This window comes from Tasmannia lanceolata, unplaced genomic scaffold (assembly GCF_043159265.1).
Source record: "Tasmannia lanceolata isolate RefF3 unplaced genomic scaffold, GAP_Taslan_0.1 ptg000037l, whole genome shotgun sequence".
Classification (NCBI taxonomy): Eukaryota; Viridiplantae; Streptophyta; class Magnoliopsida; order Canellales; family Winteraceae; genus Tasmannia; species Tasmannia lanceolata.
The window spans coordinates 14,982,307-15,009,987 of NW_027518714.1; the positions used below are offsets into that span (position 1 = coordinate 14,982,307).

A 27,681-nucleotide genomic window follows, 5' to 3' on the forward strand; every position below is an offset into this window, starting at 1 on the left:
GGGCTTGGGAGAGACCTGAGAAGGCTCTTGAGGAGAGCATGACATATTCCTAAAAAATGGTGAAAAAATACCCTATATAAATTTGGGTTTTCTCTATTTTCAGCAGCTTTTCATCCTCCCCTCATCCACCCTATCAAGTCTCCCTTATCCGGGGTTGAGCATCTAGCTCCATTGGTAAAGACAATTTTCTTCAACCATGGGGCCAAAAGTTTCAATCCCAGCTCCTCTTCCAAAAGAAAGTGTCTCCCTGATTTGCCATCTCATAAAGTCACAAGTGGCCTCACAAATATTCCATGGAGTATTTTTTCATGGTTGCCAAACATGTAGGCAACCAGAGAGAGAGAGAGGCAGGCAGGCATGAATGAGGAGATGGCACCATGTGTCTCAAAAACAAGGAAATAGGGATTTTCCTTTCCTTACTTTCCAGCATCTTGGCATCATCTCCTCACTCATGCCCTCTCTATTCCATTCATTCCTTGGGCCAAAAAAATTGAATGGTTTAGATCACCCGTTCATGTGGGCCCTGCTGTCCTCTGTGTGCTAATAAAAACTCATAAAAAGGTATCCCAATCTTCACCAGTACATAGATAGATTAAGGAAATGTTGGCTGCAAATGCAAATAAGTGGAACACGAAAATAGTATTTATTAGTAGTACAAATGTCTCACATTTTTCAACTCCACCAAAGTGAAATCTTTCCTTCCTTGAATGAGAGTCTACAGCACTTAATAATGGCCAAAGCCTCAGAAAACAAGTGACCGGAAATGTCTAGTAAAGACACCTTACTCTTACCCATATAATATTACTAAGAGAGCTTCAGTTGTGAAGAATGGCAGTAATGGAATATTTTGCATGTACACATATATTACCACCATCAGGAAAAAACAATATGGACAAGAAACACAGGACGATGAAGGTAATAGATGCTCAGAATAACAGCAAAGGGATTTTATTTTCCCATAAGTAGCAGCAATATCTTCTTACCAGATTGTTCTTTCTCTGTTCATTTTCTCTTCTCCGTGCCGATTGAGAGGAGCTCAAAGCTCCGAAGTGGTTCATCACGAGTGCCTCTTGCGGTTGCATTGCGAGAGAATGAGTTGGACTTGGATTCTAACCCAGGTTGAATCCTTTGGGCAGTGGATAAACGGCCACTGCTTGAAACTAGTCGGCTAGTCCGGTTGAGCTGCTCAGTGGGCTCGCCAGAAGAACTTGGCCGGCTGCCGGAGACGATGGCTCTCTTTGATGTGCTGCCGTTACGAGATGAACCACGGCCTCGTTCGGAATCGGGTACCTGAAAAGTTATGCAGGAACCATTATTTATAACCATCAAATAGCATTAACCATGCTAGTATATAGAGTTCAAAATATTAGACAGTGCCATTGTTATCTGATGGAAGGAACTAGGGTAACTACTTAAAGTAGACAGAGAAGCAGAGAACCGTGAAGTTACAGACAATAACAATGCAAAGATGAGAGATGCAATGAAAAGCAAGGTGTTTGCAAAAATGGGATCGAGGTGTGGCAGAGGGTTTTATCCTCCTGTCAAGGCGCTTTTCTCTTCATTTGTTGCTTGTGTTCATGATCTGAGAGGTACGGGTCAACTGTTACAACTTACAGCCTATAAACACAACCATGCCGTTTTACATCCCAATTGCTAGAAGAAACATTGAACACCATTAATACCAAACCATTGAAAACAAACGAGCTGAAAACGTCCGTATGTTGCAATTACGTTTGCTGAAAACGTTCATATGTGCAATTACATGGGACGCACACATATTTCGGCAGGATGAGAACATACTAACATTTCTCATAAAGCATCAAAAGGAGTCTTAAAAAATGAATCTTCACCCACTCGAAATAAATTCATCCCATCCCAATTGTCTAAACCTGTTGATGGCTGAAATTGTAAATTGTATGGCATCCATCTAGGGCAATGCTTACAGTTTGAAGCTTATTGTGAGTTTGGGACACAGAGAGACATGAGTACAGTACCACATTGCATTGGCTGTATCTTAAGCCAGGCAAACGTGACTTAGGCAATGCTAATGATTGCATATGACTTGAGCAACGCTGCTGGTCATCTCACACATGCACCTGCCCTTGAGCCCTTTTAGCACCATTGTGCCCTAATATCCTTCGCCTTGATGCTCTTATTCAGCAATTTTCCAATTGCTGTAAGGTGGCTAGTAGCCACAATATACAATAATCCTTGAATAGTTGGTTAGCCAGTTACTCTGTTAAGCTAGGAAGGAAGATACGGTACTCAAATTCAACTAAAAGTTCTGATACTATTGATATAAAAACAATATCTAAGTTATTATGCAACATTGATCAGTATTGTGCAGTGATATTTAAAGGTACGATCCTTAAAGAAAATCAGGAAACATTCGTCTTTTGAGAGAAGTAAAGGCATTTGAATCATGTTAAAATCATATACCTCAATACAAATTAAAGAGCCAAAGAGGAGATAGGGGAAGAAAGGAAGCCAAAACAAAAAGTAACTACTAGATTTTTTGTTGAAATTTCTTACCACTTCCTTGGATGATGTGTCCTCCAAAATCTTGTGCTTGGAATGATTGCCATGCAGACCGGAACCTGCACTATTTCTTCTAGAAAATGCTTCAACAGCACCTGAGAATCTATCTCGAAGCTCTTGTCCCACTAAAACACACAAACAAAGCAATCTTCAAGAACTGAAGTGTTCATAACAAAGGAAAAAAAATAATTGACATTTTCCACCGGAAAAGAATATACCTGTAGTCCTTTCTGCAGATGGTCCGGCTGTTGCGCCTGTTTTCCCACTGGGCTGCTAACAAGTGACATGATAAAGAGAATATGAAACATGCGGGAATGGATAAAAGTTCATGCAATAATATTATTATTCCTAATTAGTTAAAATTTCCACAAGGATATTCATTTCTGAAAAGCTTATTGTGTTGGTATGTGTCTGAGGCATGGTTTTAATTTTCGACCGAAACCGAAGCGACCTAAATCCGAAATTACCGAAACTTACCAAATTTCGGCGAAATTTCAATAAAATATTATTTTTATTCATTTACAAAATTTCAGCCAAAATTACCGACATTTCGATAATTTCGACCCAAAAAACCGACATTTCGCGTGTCTTTACCGAATTTCGGCCAAAATTTCGGGATTTCGGCTGAAATTTCGGTTTCGGCTAGGTCTGAAATATATGCCGAAACCGAAATTTCAAACCATGGTCTGAGGTATGTTAGGCACATCTACATGACCATTATGAAAGAAACTAATATACAGTTTCCTGTTTGCAGATATAATTTTCTGATTATAAACTGATTATATATTTTTAGGGGGCTACCATAGACCAGCTTTAAAATTTGGCATGACGCCCTGACCCATGTCACTTTATCCTATATGTAAAAATGCAATAGCAAATCAAAGACGACAAACTGCTATGGTGCAAAATGCATAAATTTACGGGTGTCAATATCTTTTAATCATAAAAAAAAAATAAAAAAATCTTTTAATCATACATTAATGAACTAATATTATATCTTTCAATATAATCATGTAAAACTATGGCTGCTTAGCATGTTGCCTTTTCCAGGGTCACCATGTCAAATACCTCTTCTCAATGTCCGATACTGATGTTCATAGATACATTTTTTGATGGTAGATATCATTAGCTAAAGAAAAGAAGATTCAAGGTGGTCCATACAAGCAAAGAAAATGGAACGCTAAAAATGCAATGCCAACACTTACAATTGAAAATACATGCATTCGGTGTAAATATCATTAGCTAAGGCAAAGAAGACCGAGGTGGTCCATACAAGCAAAGAAAACCACTAAAGAAGAAAATGGAAAGCTAAAAATACAATGCCACCCCTACAACACTTGAAAATCATGCATTCTATGCATAACAATCCCCACAATAAAGTTGCTTAATGCTCTTACCCTTGCTCTAATACACGCATTCTATGCATAAAAAGCCCCACAATAAAGTTACTTAAAGCTCTTACCCTTGCTCTAGAATTGGCGCCAATTTGAGGGTACTTCAAAATAGTCCAATCGAATACATAATCAAATTGATAACCTGCACCTTAGCGAAGTCAAGACCTAGACATGGCTAGAAAATTTTACTGGACTCTAGAAATGAAATTTGAAGATCCTCTCAAATAATTTTATCCACTCGCTACCCATCAAAGACTACTTAAGGGATACAGTACACCACAGTCACACCTTGATGTCTCTTAAAAAGGTCACCTGCCAAAAGTAACAGATTAAAAAAGAAGAAAACTTTTAGTGCTTACCCTCACGAATAAATAGATCACGAAAAAGCCTCTTCAAATACGAGTAATCTGGCTTGTCATCAAATCGCAAGGATCGGCAATAGTGGAAGTACGATATAAATTCTGAAGGAAAAGATTTGCAGAGCACCTGTTGAACAATAATAGCACTTATAGCACTAATGTAAATTCAACTAGTCTTGAACAATGATAGCACTAATGTAAATTCAACTAGTCTGTTGCCTTGTAAATCTACCAAAATGATTACATAAACAGCCTTTAGAACTACAACTGGGCCAGCAGAAAGGACATCGGACATCAAATCCAATAGCTAGACTAAGACTCATGGTGGGACCTTAAATTGTACAAGTTCATCAGACAAGGGGTTTGCAAAATGTCTTTAACTTAAGAAATGCAAAAGCAGGTAGTTATTTTAGCAAGTGATAATACCTCTATGGGGGTTAACATCTTCTTTTCACTGATTTTATCATACTTCTGCTTTTTAGTGCCAGCTTTCAAACCTTGCCAGGGAAGGCTGGTACACAGTAATCACACAAATAGAGTAAAAAAGATGAAGATAAAAAATCCCATGGGTCGAGAGGTCCAGCATCATGGGAAGGACAAATAAAATAAGAGAAATATAAAAAGAAGCTCTGTTATAATATTGACCTTCCTCTCAAGAAATACATAAGCACATAACCAAGGGACTCCAGATCATCTCTCCTACTTTGTTCTGGATGGAAGAAAAGGAAGCCCAATCAGTTTGATAGATACATATAAGAAGTCCAAAATTATATCAGGAGTCAACAAGAACATCAACATCCATTTTCAGTTATTAGCTTCCAAGGTATACCACCCACCGACTCCGAGATGAGTATTAACACTTGCATATCGGGCTGTTCCAGTTAGGTTCTTGTTTTCCCTGTAAGGAAAGACTTGATAAGACTTTCAGAGTAAATACTCAAAGCATAGGCTTATGAACAAGAGGAGAAACCAAGAGTGAAACCATGTAAGTAAGCTCCTGGAAGCTTGAACGTCAAAGACTATTCCAATATGCAAACAAATAAATAAATAGATTATAAATAAAAAAAATGTAAAATGATAGTACATGCTACCCCCAGTCTCTTTTTAGAAGGTAACAATGGATTTTATTAGAAGAATAAGAAACATTACAAATGGGGGCAGAGAGAGAGAGAGAGAGAGAGAGAGAGAGAGAGAGAGAGAGAGAGAGAGAGAGAGCAGTTACGCATAAAGAAACTTTTAAAGGGGTCTCAAAAGGCCCTGATTTCCTCTTCATCAAAGTAATTGCCTTGAAGATTTCATAGGTGAAATCTCTCCCATGCTTCAATTTTGTATCCACTTATGACCTTTGGGCAGGTTGGAGAGAACTGTGTTGCTCTATGGAGAATAAGCAAAAAGTTGTACAAGAGTGGGCTCCCCCGGAGCCAGCCAGGCTTTGTTAAGTTTAATTTTGATGGATCTAGCTTGGCGAATCCCGGTCCAGCTAGGATTGGCAGAGTCCTAAAAAATGAGCTTGGGGAGGTCATTTGGGCCTTTGCAGGCCCCATAGGAGTAGCCGATGCTACGGAAGCCAAGGTGCAAGTAGTTCACCAAGGTCTAAAGCTATTGGTGAGAGATGAATGGAAAATGTGGTAGTTGAATGGGACTCCTTGAATGTCATTCGGTGCCTCAAAGGAGCCGATGCTACGGAAGCCGAGGTGCAGGTAGTTCACCAAGGTCTAAAGCTATTGGTGAGAGATGAATGGAAAATGTGGTAGTTGAAGGGGACTCCTTGAATGTCATTCGGTGTCTCAAAGGGTCACAGAAGCACCCTTGGTGATTCAACACTCTTTGATGAAATGTTTGATTGGGTGGCTTCTTCTTCTATAGTGTTTCAGTCAGCATGTAGGTCGCTCTGTCAACAAGGTGGCGGATAGCCTAGCTAGAGAAGGATTCTCTAAAGTCTTGGCATTGTTCGATTCCCTCCCACCATGGCTTCTCCCTTTTTTTGTAGCTCTAAGCTTCCCTCTTATAGTTGTCTTGTATCTATTGTCCTTGACCATCTCGGTCCTTTTTGTGCAATAAAATTGGCTATAATACAAAAAAAGAAAAAAGAAGAAGAAACTTTTAAGATTGATGTGATCAGACCAAGGTTTTAAATTTCAGTTTCGGGGGTGATTTCGGTACTCATCGAAACCGAAATTGTAGGCCGAAATTCTGAAATTTCGGGCGAAATCAAATAAAACTATATTTTATTCCGGAGAAAATTTCGACCGAAATTACCCAAATTTCGGGAAAGTAATTTTTAATGGAAAAATCTTTGAAATTCCTTAAATCTTGCCCGAAATTTCGGGGGAAGAAATTTCGAACAAAATTTTATACTGTTTCGCATATACCCAATTTCGGTTTCGTCCTCTACCAAAATCCGAAATTTCGGTCGATATTTAAAACCTTGGATCCAACAGCCTTAGGATTAGTTTCATTTATGATTATTTGATGGAAATTTTGTTTATTATTTATTTGGGGTTTATTTTAGTCTTTAGACACATTTTATTAATCCTAGATACGGGATGTCCACATCAACCTACGGCCCACATTACTCACCCATTACCTATGGTCCACAAGCCTAAACCCAAGCTCAAACACACTCGAGAAGCCTTATAATCCTATTGGCACTCTACCATGCCCCACATCTTAAGTCCCTCAACCCAAACCTTATGTCATATTGCGTACACCTACAGCCCACCACTCAAGTCCTTCAGCCCAACCCTTATTTCCTTACTGGCTACCCCACTATGGCCTACCACTAAACCCATGCCCCCTCTATATAAAACCCTAAATATCCCCCTTTCAAACCTAATTTTTTGAAAAAACGACAAAGAGGGGACTCCCCTTTTCCCGTTACCGAGATAGGGTGCCGCCCCCTTTCTCTCCCTCTTTCCTTTCTATCCTTCCTCCCCTCCCACAACCGAGATCTTAGCTGCCACCTTCACCTCTCTTCTTCACTCCTCTTCCTCTCTTTTACGTTCTCTCCCTCCATTTTTTCTCTCCCCCCCCCCCACGCCAACTGTTAGGAAGGCTTGCAGCCGCCACCCCCTTTCCCCTTTCTTTCACTTTTCCTCCCCTTTTCTCCTACTCTTGTGTCTCGTCTGCTATTGCAGCCAACCCCTCACCTTCCTCTCTTCTCTTTCTCCATTTCTTCGCACTCTCTTCTCTTTCTCCATTTCTCTGCTCTCTCTTCTATCTTCTTTATGACCTCAGCTCATAGCTTGAGCCTTATACAACCCCTTTCTTACCCCCTTCGCTTTCTTATACTTCTCCTTATTCTCCTCTCCATCTTTCCCTCTCTCTTAACTTGGCTGAGAGCAGGCCATCCCAGGAACGGATCCGATCCTATTTACTTTCCCACAGCCTACCCCGTATTATTCTCTTTTGATCATTTCCATTTCCTTCTTCCTGCATAGTAATTAACCATTCGCTTCATCTTTTAGAGTTCAGACTTCAGACCCTTTACTATAATCATTCTCCTTGTCACCCTACTCTGATCGTGTTATCTACCTTCATTTCCATTACCTTTATATGACATTGGCTACTCCACAGTTATGTATATTATGTATATGTTATAGATCTGATTTTTGTGAATACCCAATTTAGTTTCTATTTTTTTGAAATGAATTCTAAATATCTGAATTTTTATGAAAACTCATGTCATGTTTAATCTGAATTGGGAATGCATGCTGCTGCCTTTATTAACCTAAGCCCCATTTCATGCTCCAAAAGTCCAAAGTTCCAAGAAAATTAACCTGCCAACCCAGGGTTTGCACCAAAGATCAATGGTGAAAGGCAACACTTTGGTCCCACAGGGGGCATGTATGTGAAATCGAGACCGTTGATATTGTAGAACATAATGAGGCGACCCAAGTGGTATTGGTCCCATCCCAAACGTATATCTCATATGTAAGATAAGGACTACAAAAATCAATGGATTAACTTTTCTTGGAGGAAACCTCAACGAGGCTTGATGGATCAAGGGCTAGGATCAACCAATCAAGGAGATCTCAATCGCATTTGAATGGACTTGTGGTTGCCGTTCGGATCAACAAGTCTGATCATGTAAACAATTGAAAGGGATGTAGCGCAGCATGGTAGCACGTTTGTTCTGGGTACAAAACGTCATAGGTTCAAATCCTGTCATTCCTCCCTCGTTACTTCTCCTATGGGCAGTAAGTCAGTAACAAGGGATCAATTGAGATCAATTATATATAAATGATATTCATACTCCATTTTTTTTAGGAATGATACTCATCTCCTTTACCATTTCCTAGTTGGCAGTTAAAGGTTGTTTCAATTCCCAACATGTTATCAACAGCCAAAAGTGCTTGCTAAAAGTGAAGGGTGCCATTACAAATACAAGGGAATGCAGATATAAATTTTCCTACATAATATATGGTTACTCTTTCGTAAGGACAGATGGTGCTGAGGCCCCATTCAATTTAAGGTTTTAAGGTTGTGGATCTGCCCCTTTCCCGTATCTGAATGGAGACCTCTCTTTCCTAACTGGAGCTCCATTTTTAATTTTAGGTTGTCCATGAATAAGACTAATGATGTACCTGTATGGTATGTGCTTATGAGTCTGAAGGTCCCTATACTTTTTTGCAAGGCCATAATCGATGATATATACCTGCAACAAAATTCACATCAGCAATAAGAAAACTAAGGTTATGAAAGCACACAAGAAGCCCTCCCATATTTTGGATAACAATATACCACGAATATCTATGAGCACTCCAAATATTATAACTTCCATAGGAGTCATAAATACTTTATGGGAAGACGAGAAGTTATAAATACTAAACCATATATGTAAAATCTAATCGCATACATAGTGAAATGACATTTGAATATAACATAATATTTAATATAAGGCCCTGGGGATTCTCATGATTTGAATGATGAAATGCCATGCTAAGGCCAGGCTATTTGATTGGTTTAACCTACAGCCTTGTCCATATACCATACCATACTAATCCAAGAAAGCTTCAATCTCTTAAAGAACTACAACTTATTTTAGTTTGTCAAATGACAACCTTATTGATAGAAGGCAAGTTACAAGGAGCCCACAAAAACCTGTATCCTCTCTCTCCCTCTCTCTATCTTTTGAATATTTAAAACCTATATTTTATATCTTACCCATTTTCTCATAACTGCAACAGCAATAGACGCAAAAACTCAAGAAAACTAGAACAGCTCTAGAAGGATAGTCATTAAGCAAAATTCCATAACTACTCTGTCTACGGGAAAGCATGATGCAGACACACTACAATCATGGACGAATAAAATGAATACTATGTTGAGAATATTGTTTTGTATTTGAATTTCTCAGTCCATTAATGAAAATAGATACCATTCAAAAAAATAAAATAAAATACTATGTCGAGAATAAGCACCTGATTGGCTCTGCGCCCCAAACCCATGAGGAAGTTGTCTGGCTTTATATCACGGTGAAGAAAACCCCTCGAGTGCATGTACTCAACTCGGTTAATCTGCAAAAAAGAGGTGACCAATCAGTATTGGCTGGGATATACAAATAACAGCACACATTGTTCATTAAGAAGATCATTGTCACTAATCATCTTTGTTTGGAGAGACAAGAGACACAATAGAAGACTGCTATACTTACTAACTGATCCGCCAGCATCAGCACTGTCTTTAATGTGAGCTTCCGATTGCAGTAGTTGAACAGGTCTTCCAGGCTTGGCCCAAGAAGGTCAATAACCATGACATTGTATTCACCCTCCACTCCAAACCACTTCAGATGGGGGATTCCGGCTTCATTTAAAAAGAATGTATCAGATGCAACCCAAAGTTAAACCTATCAATTTCATTAATAAAATCAATCATGTTTACAGGTAAAGACTTACTCCCTCCTTGAAGAAGCATATACAATTTCGACTCGTAGTGAAGCTGAGGGTGCTTGGTCTTCACAGCTTCCTGAGAATTATAATAGAGATGATGTTGAAGATAATATCGTACAAAAGCAAATTTGGTAGAGCAGCATGTACTTTGATGGAAGCAAATAACCAGCAGGACCACAAGACCAAGCCACAAAAACTCATAGTTCGTATCTATCATCTGCTTGATTCTTACAACACAGCTTGATTCTTACAACACAGAGAGGGGCATTAAAATTGTGTTCTTCAACCATTTTCAGGAGCATTTTTTTTTGTTTGTTTTTCCACTCCATCGATCCAAAAAATCAACAGAATGCCAATCTTTAACCATTTACGCAACAGGTTCTGAGATTAGTCCTGTTTTTTAGGCCGGGTTTTTTTGGAGCGGATTTTTCCCGCTTCAGAAAATACATCCATCGTAATCTCATTGCGCTCGCTTCTATCTCCACTTGAAGGCTAGTCTCATTAGTGATTCATCGTGATCTTCTGCACTCTCCCACTCACAAATCAATCTCTCGGCTCTTAAACAACCCAGACCCAATCTTTCCCACACCCTTTCTAGATACTCCGCAAGAGAAAACCCAACAAAGAAGACGATCTCTCAACCTAGACAAGTCATTACTATTTATTCTTTTGAGTTATTCTGTTTACCATTATTTACTTCCATTTCCTGCGACCATCCAACCTATTTTCATTTTCTGGAATTTTTACATTTTTCCCTCGAGCAGAGAACCTAACTATCCTCCATCTCTTCCTCATCCCATCCTTTGCCCACCAAGTGTTTGAGATTGTTATGAGCTTTCCATGTTTAGAATGATAGTGTTTTTTTACATGGGTTTGGGTTTTGGTTTGGTTCGGAGTTAAGTTTTCATGTTTGGATTGGTTATACTTATAGTGTTTTAAGTTTTCATGCTTGAGAATGTTGCCATTTATCCTTTGCCTTTCCTTCACAGGCCCTGCATCACATCTAAATCCAAATCAGCAGCAGCAGGGCCTAACATTTGCGTAATATCAGCAATATTGAACAGAAGCTGCTACTCTTCTATGTTCTGTATAATTACTCGTTAGTCACCATCAGTTACAATGCGATGCAACATTTGGGAATAGATAGATACCCATGCTGATGGTGACTAACGAGTAATTATACAGAACATAGAAGAGTAGCAGCTGGTGTTGTTGAAAGTTTCTTTTTTCTCACACAGAAACAAGAGTTCTGCAATATATGTTGGCTGAGATTTTTTCAAATCAGACTTCAGAATTAACGACTGTGATCGTTATGGGGCATCCATTAAAATGTCAAAGAACTTGGAAAATTCAGCATAAGTACTGTTTGCCTCATTGAGATATCCCGAGCCTCGAATTCTTGCTCTTACTTTCTACGAGTGTGGATTCTAACAACTTCTTTTCAGCTGCAACTGTGTAAAACATGATATCCTGAGGAGAAACTTCAGTTTTGACTTGCTGGCAATTTGCACCCTGATTTGAGAAATCCAACTTTTTTGAAGCTGTGGTTGTCAAGACATAAGTTATATCAATAAAAAGCATAGTTACTCATTCATCATTTGATTCTGGTTTTTTGCTTTGATTAAGGTATTTGATATGTTGGGTTGCATTCTAATGCGTATTAATGATTGGCCACAGTAATGCTATACAAACTCATACCTAAACGCTGAGTTTTCCATGTTTCTGTTTCAAATTTAAGAAGCTACTTTGAAATCTAGCATGTATTTTGGATAATTTGTGTTTCCCAACTTGCAAATTTCATGCAGAGTATTCATATGTATTTGTTCATAAGAGCATGCATTCAAGAACAGTAACTGCTTTTCGCATAATCTTGGCCAATCGGATGTTTCTCTCATACTAGAAACTTAAAAAGCTATCCTCTATCAAGCAAAATGTTCCATTAGACTAGAAGTTCAAAAGATCAATCATCCAAAAGGCAAAACTCAATATCTTTGTTTGTGTTGATAGTTTACGAACATTAAACACTCATTAAACTAGTGATGCCAATATCACAAACAGATTGCAAAGATAACATCAAACAAATGCCACTCATTCTTTCACCCTCCCTTCTTTCAATTACTGCCTTTATCAAATTTAATTTGTTTGTGGCATCATATCTTGGGGGACAATTTCTATTCTGTTGTAGTTTTATTTTGTTTCAGGAACATTTACTGCAAGTTTTCCATTTCACGCATCGTTTTAAAATGCTTTTCTGTTCACAATTGAATCCCCATTCACCGCTAAAAAGAACACCCATGCATTGAAATATCAGCTTGTGGGTGGTTCTAGTTTAATCCGCATTTCCCACCTAGTGAACATACAATGATGCAACATCTACATCAAACATGCTTTAACTATGTCACAAATTGGTACTCAAAAATCCATTTTTTTCGATGACAAAAGAACGTAATTATATTCCAAAAAACATAATAATTGATTCTTATAAATTAGTTAAAAGCACTCCAAAAAATTTGATCTTGGAGCGCATTCATAACCCTAAAGAAAATTTAAAAAATAATTAAGAAAAAAGATGCTCCTAAAAAATTTGATCTTGAAATCTTCAACAACGCAATCCACAAGAATTCAAAACCTTCAGCAACATATGCAAATTCCCACAGAAAATAAGGTTGTGACATACCAGCTTAATAGCAACTTCCTCTCCACTTTGTATATTAACACCTGAATCAAATTAAGCCACAGAAACATAAGAAAGTTTTTTTTACGAAAAATAAATGAAATCAAATGCAGAGAAAATGGGCAAAAAATGCTACTCAATAAGTTGGGAATTTTCCAGTCATACCTAGATAAAGCTCGCCAAAAGATCCACTCCCGATCTTACGCCCAAGCTTAAACTTTCCACCGATTACATGCTCCATGATCTGATCAGTTAAAGGTGTCCCAATCCAATCTTGTAAAGAAGACAATAACCCTAGCGTTTGCTTAATTTCCAACCAAACCCACCATTCCTAAAATAAGGAAAAAAGAAGAACAAAGAAGCGGTTTGTTCTTATCAATCCACCACCGATTTTTCTTTCAACAAATCCCTAATTTCCTTTGCCGACAAATAACAACCGACAAAAATATTCAGATTCATCAAATCCACTGTCTCAATATATAAAAAAATATATTAATCCACCAAAATATTCCCTGAAAATTCCTTAATCTCGGATAAACCTCAAACCCTAGATATCTTCTTCACCTTTCGAATCGGAACGCTAGACATCGACCCTAGCTGAAACCCTAAATCCACATCACATGCGAATTGAAACCCTAAATATCAACCCCAATCAATCAACCCTAGAAAAACAGCTCATTTCCTCAATTAAAATTCCCTGATCTCGGAAAAAACCTCAAACCCTAGATATCTTCACCACCTTTCGAATCGAAACCCTAAACATCCACTCCAATCAATCAACCCTAGAAACCTCCATTGTCAATACCCTAAATCCACATCAGATGCCAATCGAAACCCTAAATCCCCACTCGAAAACCTAATTCCGAGCAAATCTAACCACATTCACCAAAATAATTAAATGCGATCGATAACCGGTCAAGAGAAGGATTCCTGAATCAAAATCCTTCGATTTCTTTAAAAAAGAAAGCTATTTTACAGTGGAAAAAAAAATCAAATCAAATGCAACGAATTTCATGTGTGGAAATCCTCAAATTCGGTCTCTGTCTTCAGATCTGAAAACGCCGAGAGGCGATTTTGTCTATGGAGTTCTCGAAAACTTTCAGAGAAATTAGGAAAAGGTGGAGAAAACAAGGAATTTGTGGTGGAGATTTTTATTTTATTTTATTCTCTCTCTCTCTCTCTCTCTCTCTGTGTCTTAGGTTGCTTGTATAATAATAATTGTTTTGGAATCGATTTTGAGCTCCTAATTGATTATTGCTTTGGGCTCAAAATCGATTCATAAAATCCAAAACGAACATGGCCTAAAACATGGCTTTTAATTTTGTTTACGTTGGCAACGGTAATGTCCTAAATATTGCCACTTGGATTTGGAATTTTGGATCGTCCATATTAAGACACATTCCACAATTTGGTGCTCATTCTCTCCAATAAAAGGTTATGAATAAAGAGATTTTATATGAAACTTGAAGTGAAGTGGGGCCCACCTACTTGGATGATCTAGATCATTTATTTTTTGATTCCCCTTGTAGATTGGCAGAAGGCAAACAAATCTTCTCCGTAAGATAATCCTAATCCTCCATTTTTTTATTGGGAAATGATAAATGCGCCCCTTTTCATTAATTGGGACACCCAGCTACAGTGTATCTATGACGCTGACATAAGGGTGTCAATTTTGGCTCGGGCTCGGAAGCTCGCTCAGCTCGGCTCGAAAAAAGCTAGGCTCGAGCTCGGCTTGAATCCTTAACGAGCCGAGCCGAGCCGGCTTGCCAGAATCCTTAACGAGCCGAGCCGAGTCGGCTTGCCAGGCTCGTTAAGCTTAACGAGCCGAGCCCGATTTAGGCCAGGCTCGGCTCGGCTCGTTAAGGCTCGTTAAGAATTTAATATATTTAAATATATATATATACACTAAAAGGGTTATCCAGGGAGTGAAAGTGGGAGGCAAAATATGTCAGTTCATTTTTGGAACCCCATTTGTTACTTGGACCACCCCCCATAGTGTAAAAAAGTAGTCAAATTACACTAGATAGGGCTGTCCAGGGAAGATGAGGGGTGTGAACTTACTATAACCCGAGCTCGGTAAGGCTCGCGAGCCTGACCGAGCCGAGCTTTTGAGCTTAACGAGCCGAGCCGAGCCTGGCCAAGCTCGGCTCGGCTCGTTTACACCCCTACTCTGACGGCAAAGGTGCTGATGTACTTCACATTTGAAGGAATGAAGTGACCTGATTACCACGTACAAAGCAACTGGGTGTCGCAAGTGATGAAAAGGAGCGCATTTATCATTTCTCTTTTTATTGAGGGGTAATGCCATTTTTTTAACCATCCGAGCCGTCCATTTTTACACCAAATATAATGGACAGTCTAGATCATCCTAAGGAAAAGAGTTTTGGGACATGGCCTATCTATGCACGTACCAACAAATGAATGGTTTTACAGACAGATTTAAGAGTTGAACTAACATTGAGTTTTTCATTTTTAAAATTTTTATGTCCCGGCTTAAACTTTAAAAAACCAAGCTTCATAAAATAAAATTTTTTTAAAAAAAAAAAAAAAAAAACTTTAGAAAACTGGAATAACTCAAAATTTCTTGCAATATTTAAAGTACATGCTAATTTCATGAACAATTCATCAATTTCTTATATATTAAGTGCAAATCTTGTGAGAAATTCAATAATATTAAAAAGACTTTATAGTGAAAATTCAACTCAAATCCTAATCTAGCAAAAGCATGCACTTACTTAACCATCCTTTTCATGCTATTGTTGAGTCTTATTTAGCAAAATAAGCATATAGAATAAATACACAACTTCATTTCAATAAAATAAAATAAAATAAATATGCAAGCTATAACTCGACTCAACTCAACAAAGCCTTTGTCACAAACTAGTTGGCGTCAGCTAAATGAATCATGTAGAAAAATTTCATGAATAAGGTGAAAGGAATCTATCCGGCTCTAATCCTGGCTCTAGTTGGGTTCTTCTACGTAGATCATTTTCTTCCATTATATCCTATCTAAGGTTATGTTCTCTGTTATGTTCCTAGCTATGAAGTCTTTCCTCACTGTTTCTACCCAAGTTGTTTTCGGTCTGCCCCTACCCCTTTTTACTCCATCAACTTGGCACGAGTCACCTCTTCTCACTGGAGCATCCAAAGGCCTACGTTGGATATGTCCAAACCATCTTAAGCGGTGCTCTCTCATCTTCTCCTCAATTGGTGCCACCCCCACATTTTTACGAATGTCTTTATATTTAATTCTATCTAACCTTGTGTGGCCGCACATCCATCTAAGCATTCGCTTCTTCGCTACACTCATCTTATGTGCATGCTGCTTCTTGGTGGCCCAACATTTTAAGCCGTACAACATGGCTGGCCTCACAACTGTCTTATAAAACTTTCTCTTCAACTTGGTTGGGATTTTACTATCTCACATAGCTCTTGAGGCAAGCTTCCACTTCAACCAACCTGCTCTTATTCTATAGTTAACATCCTCTTCAATCTCTTATTCCTTATGTAGAATTGAACCAAGATAGTAAAAGATATCCCTATTAGTACCTCCTATCCAGTCATATTTACTACATCATCGTCCGGCCTCCTTACCTCCTGTCAAGTTATAAATGGGAAAATAATTATACTGTTCGAATTTTTGTCAAAACCCTTCTGTAAAATTTCCATATTTCTGAACATTTGCGTCGCCGAATTATTCTCGAATCTGAACTTGAGAATGTGTGTTTGTGGATGGATGCATGCATGTATTTTATGCATGCATGTATATACCATGAGATTACTCTCATGCAACCTCATGGTCGAGGGTTTACTAAAATGAGGGTCGGTAGTATTATTGATAGGCTTGACCCCAACTCATGACCCATCCCATCGATCCCTGGCTTCACCATCGCCCACAGTCATCCATTTAAAGACAATGTATTTATTTTTTGGATGTTAGATTTAGAAACAAAATAAGGCATGTAACACGCTACAAGAAAGTTGACCTTCACCGGTGTTCTTTAATGTCAGCAATAATAGGAAAAAACGCCGCAATATCTTTTACCGACGTTTACCTAAAACGTTGCTAGATCCACCGTCCCTAAAGGGTTATACCGACGTTTTTTAGACAACGTCGGTGAAATAACTTACACCAACGATTTCTGTTTTTCTCAACCCTAAAACGAGAGCTCCCTCATGATTTTCTGTTTTTCGGGCCTAAAATCCCTCTGATTTCTGTTCTTCTCGCCTAGAATGAGAGCTCTCGTGATTTTCAAACGAGTTTCTCAACCCTAAAATGAGATAAGAACGAGCGGGAGGGGGAATAAGTAAGCAGGAGAGCGAGATATTTTAATGTTTATAAAATACATATACCGACGTTCAGTATATGCACGGGGTCATATTGAATATACAACGACATTTTAAGACCGTCGTTGAAAGATCGCGATCCATATATGCGGGTTTGATTTTCCTATTTAAATGTACCGGTGTTTTTCTTAGAACGTCGGCCATTTTCAAATTATAGTGACATTCTATAGGACCGACGATGAAAGATTTTGACCCATATGCCTTGAGATCGATTTTTGTCTTTAAATATACCGACGTTTATCTTAGGAACGCCAGTTAATGTCTATTTACAACGACATTTTTTCCGAACGCCAGTAAAAAAATGTTTTTCTTGTAGGTACGAAAACTTCCCAAGAGATCACGCACCCTATGTAATAACAATTTTTTTATGGAGAAATTATATGACGAGTGTATTTTCCAAGTAAAATTATTGACAGAAAAATATAAGTGGGTCCCATAGATTAAGATGGTTTAAACAATTTATCTATTGCTCTGTGTATGTAAATAGGTCACGCCCTAAAAATCATCTATGTAGCATGATCTTAACCATCGGATGTATTCTGTGAAAAATGAACCACTTAGAAATTTTTTTTAAAAAATGATGGTATAGGAATTTCCGCAAATCGAAGGGTAAGGATCACCCTGTGGACACGACCAATCTTCGGTTAGGACCAACGAATGAATTGTTTAAAAAATAGTGTTCAAATCGGGCCAATTTTCGGGAATTCGGGTTGAGTTTTTACCATAAAATTGGGCCGGGTTCGGGTTGATTATAATTCATTGTTATAACTAAAACTCAACCTGACCCCACCCAAGTTTCACCGCAAGATTAAACCATCCAAGGAGAGCCAATATTTTTCCTTGAAAAAAATACACTGCCGACATCATATAAATTCCTAGTTTTTATATACATATGGATGTATGCATATTTTTTCATGAAGCTACAACGTCTCATTATGATTATGTGCTTGACCTCAACTTTAGCTGCATTCCACACATGGTTTTGCCCCCATGGGCATGCATATTGTGAGTTGTGACTAGACTACTTTATGTAGAGGTGGATGCATGTTTATATGTTATGAATGCATGTATATTGCATTATGGGGTCAAGCCCATGTCCCACAATTATGATCTATAACTCATGCATGTAATGTAAAGGGTACATTCATGTCATGCATTGATATGTAAGAACATGTATTTGTACACATTCATGAATCGTACATAGCATGGGCAATATATGTTCCCTAACGAAGATTATCTTAAGTTAATCTAATTTGTAAATGGGACATTAAAGCCACTTTAGAAGTCATTAATTAAGGGTTTCTTTCTATACACAACAAAGTTATTTGTATAAAATCTATTAAAAACATCTTTTTAGGCTCCGCTCATTTGCTTTACTTGGCTGGGTAAGTTACAAAAAGGAAATGGAAAAGAAAGAGTAAGGAAAACCTGTGAGATGGGTGTTTAACTTTCACCTACGGCATCGACCCATTTCAATTTTCTAAGTGTGAAGTCGGTTGGGTCTATGAATATAACTGGCCATAACAAATCCGGCCTATTGCCCTTGGCCTCACTTTCACTGGATGATTCTGCACATTTGATTGAGCCTGATGAAAAAACATCCGTTGAGATGTCTTCAAGCCATTGATTTTTGTACCCCTCAATCTTGTGAATGACATATCAATTCATTTAAACACATTTTGGTCAACCGTGTAATGGCCTATCAGATCAACAAGAAAATATGCCACATGTTGATTAAGTCATTATAATTTATATTATATCACCACCAAAAGATCGTCTTATTAGCCAATCTAAAAAATCTATGTGCAATAGGAGTGCAACCCGACATAGCATTCCCTCAACCCTAACCTGAGCCTTTGGTCGAGGATGGTCAACCACAATTACCCAGCCTGCCTCTAAATCTCTCAACCCTAACCCGACCTGTCTAGCTTGTTTTTTTCCAAATCGGGTCAAGTTGGGTTCAGGTTAGCCTAAGGCAAAAATAATAATAACCATAAGATTTTGAAAATCACGATAAAATTAGAGGACGAAGGTTAGGTTGGAGTTGGGTCGGGTTGCCAAACCCTAACCCAACCCAACCCGAGGCAAAATCGGGTTGAGCTCGATCCAAGTTACACCCCTAATTTGCAAATGGTCTCGTGACGTATAATTTCATATGTAAATAATAATTATAAATAATTTGATGACTAACTTACTAATGGCTTCCAAAGTGGTTGTGAACTCCCATTTCTAAATAAACTTAAATTAAAATAATCTTATTTAAAGGAAAGTGATATATTCGCTTCTTTTTTTTAACTTGGGACAGCCTCCTCTAGTATAGGAGAGTAGTAAATACACTAGAGTGGGCTGTCCCAAGTTAAAAAGGGGGCAAATATATCATTTCCCATTTACAAATAAGGACTCATTTCAATGGTATCCAAAGATGCTGAGACAAGAAAACAACATAAGTGTTTTATGACTAAATTTTTATAAAGTGAGAGACTTTGGATGTAGGAACACTTAGGATTTTCAATTTTTTATATATAATTAGCTAAGCTTTCATGTTTAGGGGATTTCTCCTTTAAACAACTCTGCATGCCCCAATCTTGCAAACGGGATGTGATAGATTTTATTAATACTCAAGATAACATAGATTACTAAAAAATGAGGGACCTTTTCAGAGTGGCGAGAGAAGTGAGAAGATGCGATACATTGCCCTTACCCAGTCTCAGGACGATAATTTTTCCTTAATCGTATTTCAATTTTTGTCTAGTGTAAGCTGTTTTAGCTTAGTTTTCAGTCCCATCTAATTGGGTTTCTTAAAACTAGTGTATCCCTATTTGAAGTATAAATAAAATTTTGTCTAGTGTTAAGGTGTTTTAGCTTAGTTTTGAGTCCCATCTAGATGGGTTTCTCAAAACTAGTGTATCCCTCTTTGAAGTATAAATAAAATTTCCGGGTCTGGCTTGGGCCTTAGTCCATAATTCCGGGTTAAAAGAAAATTCTTACAAACAGGATCTCCATTCGGTATTAAACCTGGGCCAACTTCGTGTAAAATGACCCCCCAGATCGTTGGTACTAATCAGCTAGCACATGTCACTTTTTGCATTGAGTCATGGTCATTTTCGTTTATTAAGACGGGGACTTGACGTCTTATAAATAAAATCCTATTTAACTTCAAAACCATTTCTATATGATATTCTATGGAAATAATCCTTAGAGGTATCAAAAGAGGCTATTAGGTACACATATGCCAAAAGCTCCAGAGCTGATGGAACGCATTTGACTAGGCCCTTTAAACCTATCCCTACTAGGCTGAGTCCCACCTAAGTCACATAACTAGGCAAGCCCCCACTTAGGACCGTAACATTCCACTGGATCTTTATCCTCAACAGCCCACTCTATGGTGGCTTTCACATTAGCCTTTTTTTTTCTAGGTAGCCCTTTCCACAGGCCTCCCCTTTGCGGCAGCCCACTTTGTGGTAATGTTAGGTACCTAACCAATATGGCAAAAAGGTCCATAGCTGATGGAACCAATTAGGCTAGGTCCATAGGAAAGAAGGAAACTGATAACAAGACTTAGAAGAAGGAATTACGGGGTAAAATGTTTTAGTTCAGTGACCTAAGAAGATTGATTTTAGGTTAGTTTAGGTTGGATTCAATGGTTTTTTGGGGAGGCTATGCGAGCCAAAGGTTCAATGTTCCGGTTTAAGGGTTTGAAGAACGTGCTTCCCTAGGATTTATGGACTAGTAGTTTGCCGATTGCGAAATAGCCAGAATTCACTTCTAATTGTAGAAGCTTGAGAGATTTGTTCTTTCGCTTCGCTTTATCTTGTCATTTTAGCTAGGTCCTTCATGGGGGGAGTAGGAGCTTCGAAGTGCAGAGTTTAAAGAGGGCAATATTACCTACTTCCCATGCTCGCAAGATGATGTTTTGAGGTTCCAGGGTGTTGGTTAGTAGTGACTGGTGGCTTAATCATGAATAGATGGAACATATTTTGTGGTCAAAAGACAATGTAAAGATTACAGCTTCTTGTGCAGTAAAGGGATGTATATAATCCAATATCAAGGTTATGTTTACTTTGGACTGGTGCCGGCATGTCGGTCCGGCCCACATTAATATTTTGTAATGCAGGATGAGACTACTGGTCCCGATTGCTATCTTAATATTAATGACATACGTCACTTTTCAAAAAATAATAATTAGGCTAGGTCTTTTAAATTTGTCCCATAGCAGGCTAGGTCCAACCTAATCCCACACATAGGCAGGCCCCCACTTAGGACCCTTACAAAGGCCCTACGTATTGGGTGGCAAACTTTGAGACCCACTTCACAGATGGATTTGCCTATAATGGACATGCATGTTGTGCGTGTTTAATTCGTGTTATGTCATATGTGTGCATATGCTAATGTTCGTTTCCACTGCTACTGATGGATGTAGTTTTGTCGATCACAAAATAAACTGATAATGAATCAAACAAATCAAGGTAAGCTTACTCCACCAAAAGATAATCTCACTTGGGCTGCAAAACAACATCTCCTTGTGCAAAAATCTCATAAATCTATGCCTCTCTTGTCATTTATTTGAGTCTGCACGGCTAGTTTTTCAAAACATAAAAACTCATTAGACATTTCTACTTGGAATGGCCTTATGGCAGCAACCACATCTACAAAGCAGCTTTTCAGCTCTTTGAGAAATTGCAGCTCTTTCCTTATCTCGGACCTGATAATTACACCTAGCATAGTCGTATAAAAGGCCTTTGGAGGATTGTGTATGGCTGAAGAATGGAGGAAGATCCATACCCATGTGATCAAAGCTGGTTTTGGATTCAACACTCAGTCATTGCTAGTTGTGTTGTGGACCTGTGCGTATGTATCCAAAATGTCATCTATTTGACTCATCAATTCAATTGTTCAAACTTCAAAGAAATGCCCCGTAGAGATGTTGCGTGTTGAAATGCTGTGATTTCTTGCTATTACCAAGATGGGCAACCTAAGAAAGCTTTGTAATTGTTTGAAGAGAAGATGAGGGTTTCAAGCCCAATTCAAAGACATTTACAACTGTTTTCTCGGTGTGCACACGACTTTAGGCTTTGGGAGTGGGGAGGGAGATCCATGAGAAATTGATGAGAAGTGGGATTGAGTTGGATGGATAAGTTCTAATATTGTGGACGTGTATGGAAAATGTGGGTGTTTAAAGATTGCTAGAGGTCTTTGTTCAGATTTCTAGAAAGAGTGGGGTCTCTTGGAATTCGATTATCGCTGCATATGCTTTGAATGGTGATTGCAATTCATGTTTGGACTTTTCTAGAGGATAGACAGGGAAGGAATGAAACCTACCTCAACTACTTTGAGTAGCTAGCTAACAGCTTGTTCTAGATCAGAAGATTTAAAATAGGAAAAATTTATCCAAAAAATAGGAAACAAGAAACAACATCTTATTTTCATCAGCAGCTCACTTATTGATCTTTATTTCAAATGTGGAAGCATTGGGTCAGCTAAATGGGTCTTCGATAAGATGACGACGACAGATGTTGTCATTGAATGTGATGGCTTCAGGAAATGTAATGGTAGGCTTGATACAGTACGTTTGAGGGTGAAACGATGGCTGTGGAATCAAATGTGAGCAAACTATAATTGGCACCAAATCAGAATTTAAAGCATTTTAAATTTCCATATCCAATGTGGTGGCATCAACCAAAACAATATGGCTGAGATGGGAAAATCTCAAATGCCCAAACCGACCATCTACTTGTGCTGTAGAATTTTCTTTAAAGATGTGTTACTACCATAGCAAATAAAAACCCAAGCCAATAGTTAGGCATTGAAACAAACATATTGTATGCAACGATGACATACATTAGAAGCAGCTTGAAATACACTCCTAGGCAATGAACACTTCCTTGATTTACCTAAGTGCCACAAAGAACATTTACAACATGGAAAGGAATGCAAGCACCACGTTCCAACAAATGCATCAGAACAAAACGTCCCAAAGTTTCCTTCAATTCAAATCTAAGGTGTCCTTGAGCAAAATGACACTTGGCTTCTTCAAAGACTATGAAAGTGACAAATGGGTTAGCCTTAGGAATGTAGTTCTTTTCTTTTCTTTTAAAGGTTCAGATCTGCCATTCTTTCATAACAAACATAATTCCAATCATGCAAATTCAATCACCTTAAGTCATTCAAACCAACTTCTCATAAATTTCAGGAAATGTGAATGCTAGCAACCAGATCTAAAGTAGAGGTGACCAAACTAGGGTAAGGCATGGTCCAAATCATTGAAAACATCAGATCTGAGGACTTTCTCAAGGAATTTCAGAAATATCTTTCGATTAGTATGATTCTTGAGGATTCTTGCAAGATTCAGATGTTTCTCATGGAGTTTTCATATATTTGTAGTTATAAGAAGGCTGTGAAGATTACTTACAGTAAACGAAAGAAAGAAGATGAAATTTCACCAAAATAGCTCACAAATGGAGGTATATTCCAGAAATTTGCAAGATCCAGGGCAGTTTCACCTCCTAGATCTTCTTCTTGATGAATTTCTGATGAACTCCACTTGGTGCTTGCAAGAAGTAGCAAGAAATTCCAGATTTCAAAGACTCTGCACAGCAGCAAGATAGAATAGGTGTGAGAAGAGAAGAAGAACTCGAATTCAAGCTGAGATCTTCTCCTTTCTTGGATGGAAATGGTAGCTAGAAACTCTCTTTTGCAAGAGGTTTTCCAAAACGAGAATGAACTAGAAAAAATGGTAAAATGACTAGGCTACCCTACTGATACAAGTAAACTAGAAACAAAGGTGGCCCTACACTAATGGAGCAACGCCGGATGCCGATGGGATAAGGGATGCTCCTGCATCACAGTTACTTTTACGTGTTTTACTAGCAGCTTTAGAACAGCGTAGGGGGGTCCATGACGACGTTGTTGAGAATGAGCTTAAATCCAATGAAATTGTTATGAGTGTTCTGATAAACTGAACGCTAAATGTGGAGCTGTAGATGATGCAAATCAAGTTTTCCATCACTTATCTGTCAGACTGTGTCACGAGTGATGTTCAGGCTTGAGGATGTTTTTTCTTCCTTATTATGTTACTTGTTTCTTCTATATGCGTCAAAAAGGATAAGAAAAACTAAAACACTGATCATATCATGTTTCTTTGAATAAAGAGAACGGCTGTAACATTAGACTTTTACAACAATTCTCAGTTTCATTTATCTATAGAGATTTGTTTTTTCAATAAATGGTACACATTTCTTTGAATAATTATCACAGCTTTCTGATGACCAGGGTGTGTTATAGAAGCTTACTCTGCCATGTCATCTGCATATGGTAGAAAAATGATGGTTCTGAGGATCTGAGGAGAAAGATGGTGACTTTCCAGTGACTAGGTATGCGAAAATTCCTTGTGAAGAGCATGATGATTCTCAACGAATCCATCAAGAGACGATGTTCAGTAATACAATGCAGCTGATCTCCTACAACTTGTAGCTAGTCATTATCCCGATTGTTCAATTTATTTTTGTTTCACAACGGACAAGGTCGGTGTAAAGAGATTGGGTATAATTCACTAGCCGGGTGACTCGAACCCAAGTCCAGTAAAATCAAAACAGAGCTTCCATCTGTTTTTTAGAGAAAAGAGACGGGTGCAACATGAGGACTTCTCAAGAGGTCATCCATCCTAGTAGTGCTCTCGCCCAAGAACAGTTAACTTTGGAGTTCTTATGGGATCTAGTGCATTTTTACCATTCTGATCGCACCCGAGTTTCCATCTGCTGCGATAAGCATATCTGTCTGTTTCCCAGGGGGGTGGGGTGGGTTGGTGGAGAAGTGATACCTCAGGCACCATGTGTTATTTGTTCTTTGATGGCCAAGGATCCTCTCTATTAGTACATTCACCAATAGTCCCTGCAGGAACATACTCCGTCCTTGAAATGGTGAAACCGGCTGACATCCCTCACAATTATCTCCCTTCCAACAATCTTGGATATAAACTTTGTGGCCGTGTGGCAATCCACACACACCCGAAGATTTTTTGTCACCCGGATGGTCGTTCCAGAAGGAGTGCTTATGATGCCAAATGCTATCGCAAGCCTCTCACTGTGGCTACATAATATATATCTCTTTTGCTCTTCCTCCACATCATGCAACACGTCATCCATGTTAGGAACATAACCTTCGCGCTCCATCTGCTCATACAAAACTTTCAGAGCCTCATGTATCCTATCATAATAAGGGTGGGTTTTATCATCCGCTATAAAAGCATGAACCCTATTCTTAACTTCAATCCAACTGCAAGCTGGCTTTTTCCTCATACCCTTCCCCTTCATAACCACTCTCAACTTAGCTGCATCCTTCCATCTACCAGCTGCAGAATAAATGTTTGACATGAGAACATGTGATGCCATATTATCAGGCTCGAGCTTAAATATTTTTTCTGCAACCTTTTCAGCCAATTCAAAGTTCTTGTAGACTCTACAAGCACCCAACAATGTTGACCAAACGCTCGCAGTTGGTTCAATGTGCATGGTAGAGATGAACTTATAGGCTTCCTCTAACCTTCCTGCCCGGCCAAGAAGGTCGGCAACAGCCGCATAGTGCTCCAACTCGGGAGCAATGCCGTAATCTTGGCTCATACTAATAAAAAACTTCCAAGCTTCATCTATTAAACCACCATGGCTACAAGCAGTTAAAACGGCCACGAATGCCACGCAATTCGGTCTCACATTCTCCATCTCCATCTTCTGGAAGAAAGAGAGGGCATCATCGGCACGCCCATGCAGTGCATATCCCATGATCATGGCTGTCCATGATACCATATCTGGTAACTCCATCTTATCAAAGACTCGCCGGGCAACCCAAATATATCCACATTTGGAGTACATGTCAACTAGTGAGCTCTCTATAAACACATTACCATCAAACCCATTTCTAATTATGTATCCATGGAGCTGCTTCCCCAGATGTAGTGTTGTCAAGTGGGCACAAGCTGGCATGATGCTCGAAAATGTGACATTTCTAGGCTTGATCTTGGCAATCAACATATTCCGAAAGAGTTTAAGACCTTCATCAAACAACCCATTTTGCACACATCCCGCAATTATAGAATTCCACGAGATTGCGTCATGGTAAGGTAAGAGATCAAACACGCGATGCGAATCATCCACTCTTGTGCATTTTGCATACATATCGATCAAGCTACTTCCGATAAAAACATCCGAATCAAACCCGTGTCTAACTGTGTAACCATGAATCTCCTTTCCCTTACAAACATCCACATACTCCGCGAATATAGGAAGAACACTAGACAAAGTAAATGAATCAGGCTTTAAATCAGCCAACCCCATCTCCCTAACCATCATCAAAGCTTCTTCATACATTCCATTCTGCGCATTCCCCGCAATTACAGTATTCCAAGATACGAGATCCCTCTCCGGCATTTCATCAAACACTTTTCTCACACTCTCCATACAAGAAGTTTCTACTTCTTTCTTTCTCGAAGAATTCAGATTAATTGTTCCACAAGAATATTCAAAAGCTTCCCTGTCTAAATCCCTTTGAGCCAAACCATCAATTGTTTGATCTGGACTTGCATAATGTTCGCCCCCCAAGACCCGTTTGTGTAATTCATTATAAGAAAATTCTATCTCACTACGTACTTCTCTCTTTGAAATCCCCTCAAGGCTCCTTTGTTTTCCATCACCTTCAAACTCTTGGTAATGAATTCTATCAACCAATTTATTTGAATTACTTAAATCAATTGGACAATCCTTTACGCGTTCTCTTTCATGCATTTTGTCAATCACGTGGTGTGCATCAAGATAGCGGTATTTAACCTCTCCCTCTCCCACTCCAAACTTGTGCAATTTGCAATACATGTTCATCAGAGCATTGCCAGTATAAAGATCCAAGTCCAGACCGAGACGAATTACACACCCATGGATTGATTCACCGAGTTCCAAATTCATGAGACAAGTGCAAGATTTAAGTACTGAAGGGAAGATGTTGTGATCTGGGTGTTTGCCAGAAGCTCTCATTTGGATGAAAGAGATGAGAGATTGGTGGAAAAGGCCATTAGAAGTGTAGCATCTGATGATAAATTTATAAGAGAATATGGAAGGTGAGATAAGGGTGTTGAAGGTGAGGTGGGCTTCTTGAACAAGGCCTAGATTTGAATAGATGGAGAGGATGGTGTTTGTGAGAGAAGGGGAGGGTCTGGTTTTGAGGATTTGGGCATGGAGCTGTTTTGCTTGGGAGCTTAGTTTGATGGAGTTGGGGTTTTGGAGGAGGGATTTTAGTAAGGTGGTGTAGGGGATCATTGGTTTTGAATGTTTGAAAATGAAGCTATAGCATTCTGTTTTTTGCAGGAAAGTTATTGGAGAGTTTTGTAATTTGGCTGTTAGACTAGTTTTGCAATGTCTCCCTCTCTCCCTCTCCCTCTCTCTCTCTCTCTAGAGATTAGTTTTGTAATTTGGCTGTGAGACTAGTCGTGTAATCTC

At 38.7% G+C, this 27,681-nt stretch overlaps 2 protein-coding genes and 1 pseudogene across 3 annotated transcripts; all 3 read right to left on the minus strand.

Annotated features, from left to right (window-relative positions):
• Nucleotides 1-624: 624 nt before the first annotated feature.
• Nucleotides 625-14,040, minus strand: LOC143859952 (casein kinase 1-like protein 10). 2 transcript variants are annotated; one of them, XM_077370427.1, is made up of 14 exons: nucleotides 13,022-14,040; nucleotides 12,860-12,900; nucleotides 10,189-10,258; nucleotides 9,948-10,096; nucleotides 9,715-9,810; nucleotides 8,878-8,948; nucleotides 5,128-5,189; nucleotides 4,937-5,000; nucleotides 4,718-4,802; nucleotides 4,292-4,418; nucleotides 4,001-4,074; nucleotides 2,757-2,808; nucleotides 2,533-2,663; nucleotides 625-1,290 (listed from the first exon to the last, which is right to left on the minus strand). In XM_077370427.1, the coding sequence occupies exons 1-14, from the start codon at nucleotides 13,095-13,097 to the stop codon at nucleotides 1,003-1,005; spliced, it is 1,386 nt and encodes a 461-aa protein (XP_077226542.1). In that variant the 5' UTR covers nucleotides 13,098-14,040; the 3' UTR covers nucleotides 625-1,002. The 2 variants fall into 2 exon arrangements, with proteins under 2 accessions (XP_077226542.1, XP_077226541.1); XM_077370426.1 differs by having other exon boundaries at nucleotides 2,757-2,811.
• Nucleotides 14,041-24,825: 10,785 nt separating this feature from the next.
• Nucleotides 24,826-24,944, minus strand: LOC143862872 (5S ribosomal RNA; annotated as a pseudogene).
• A 70-nt stretch (nucleotides 24,945-25,014) lies between these two features.
• Nucleotides 25,015-27,606, minus strand: LOC143860874 (Tetratricopeptide repeat (TPR)-like superfamily protein). The gene has a single exon (XM_077371717.1). It carries the CDS (start codon nucleotides 27,499-27,501, stop codon nucleotides 25,078-25,080), a length of 2,424 nt encoding a protein of 807 aa, XP_077227832.1. The 5' UTR covers nucleotides 27,502-27,606; the 3' UTR covers nucleotides 25,015-25,077.
• Between the last annotated feature and the right edge of the window lie 75 nt (nucleotides 27,607-27,681).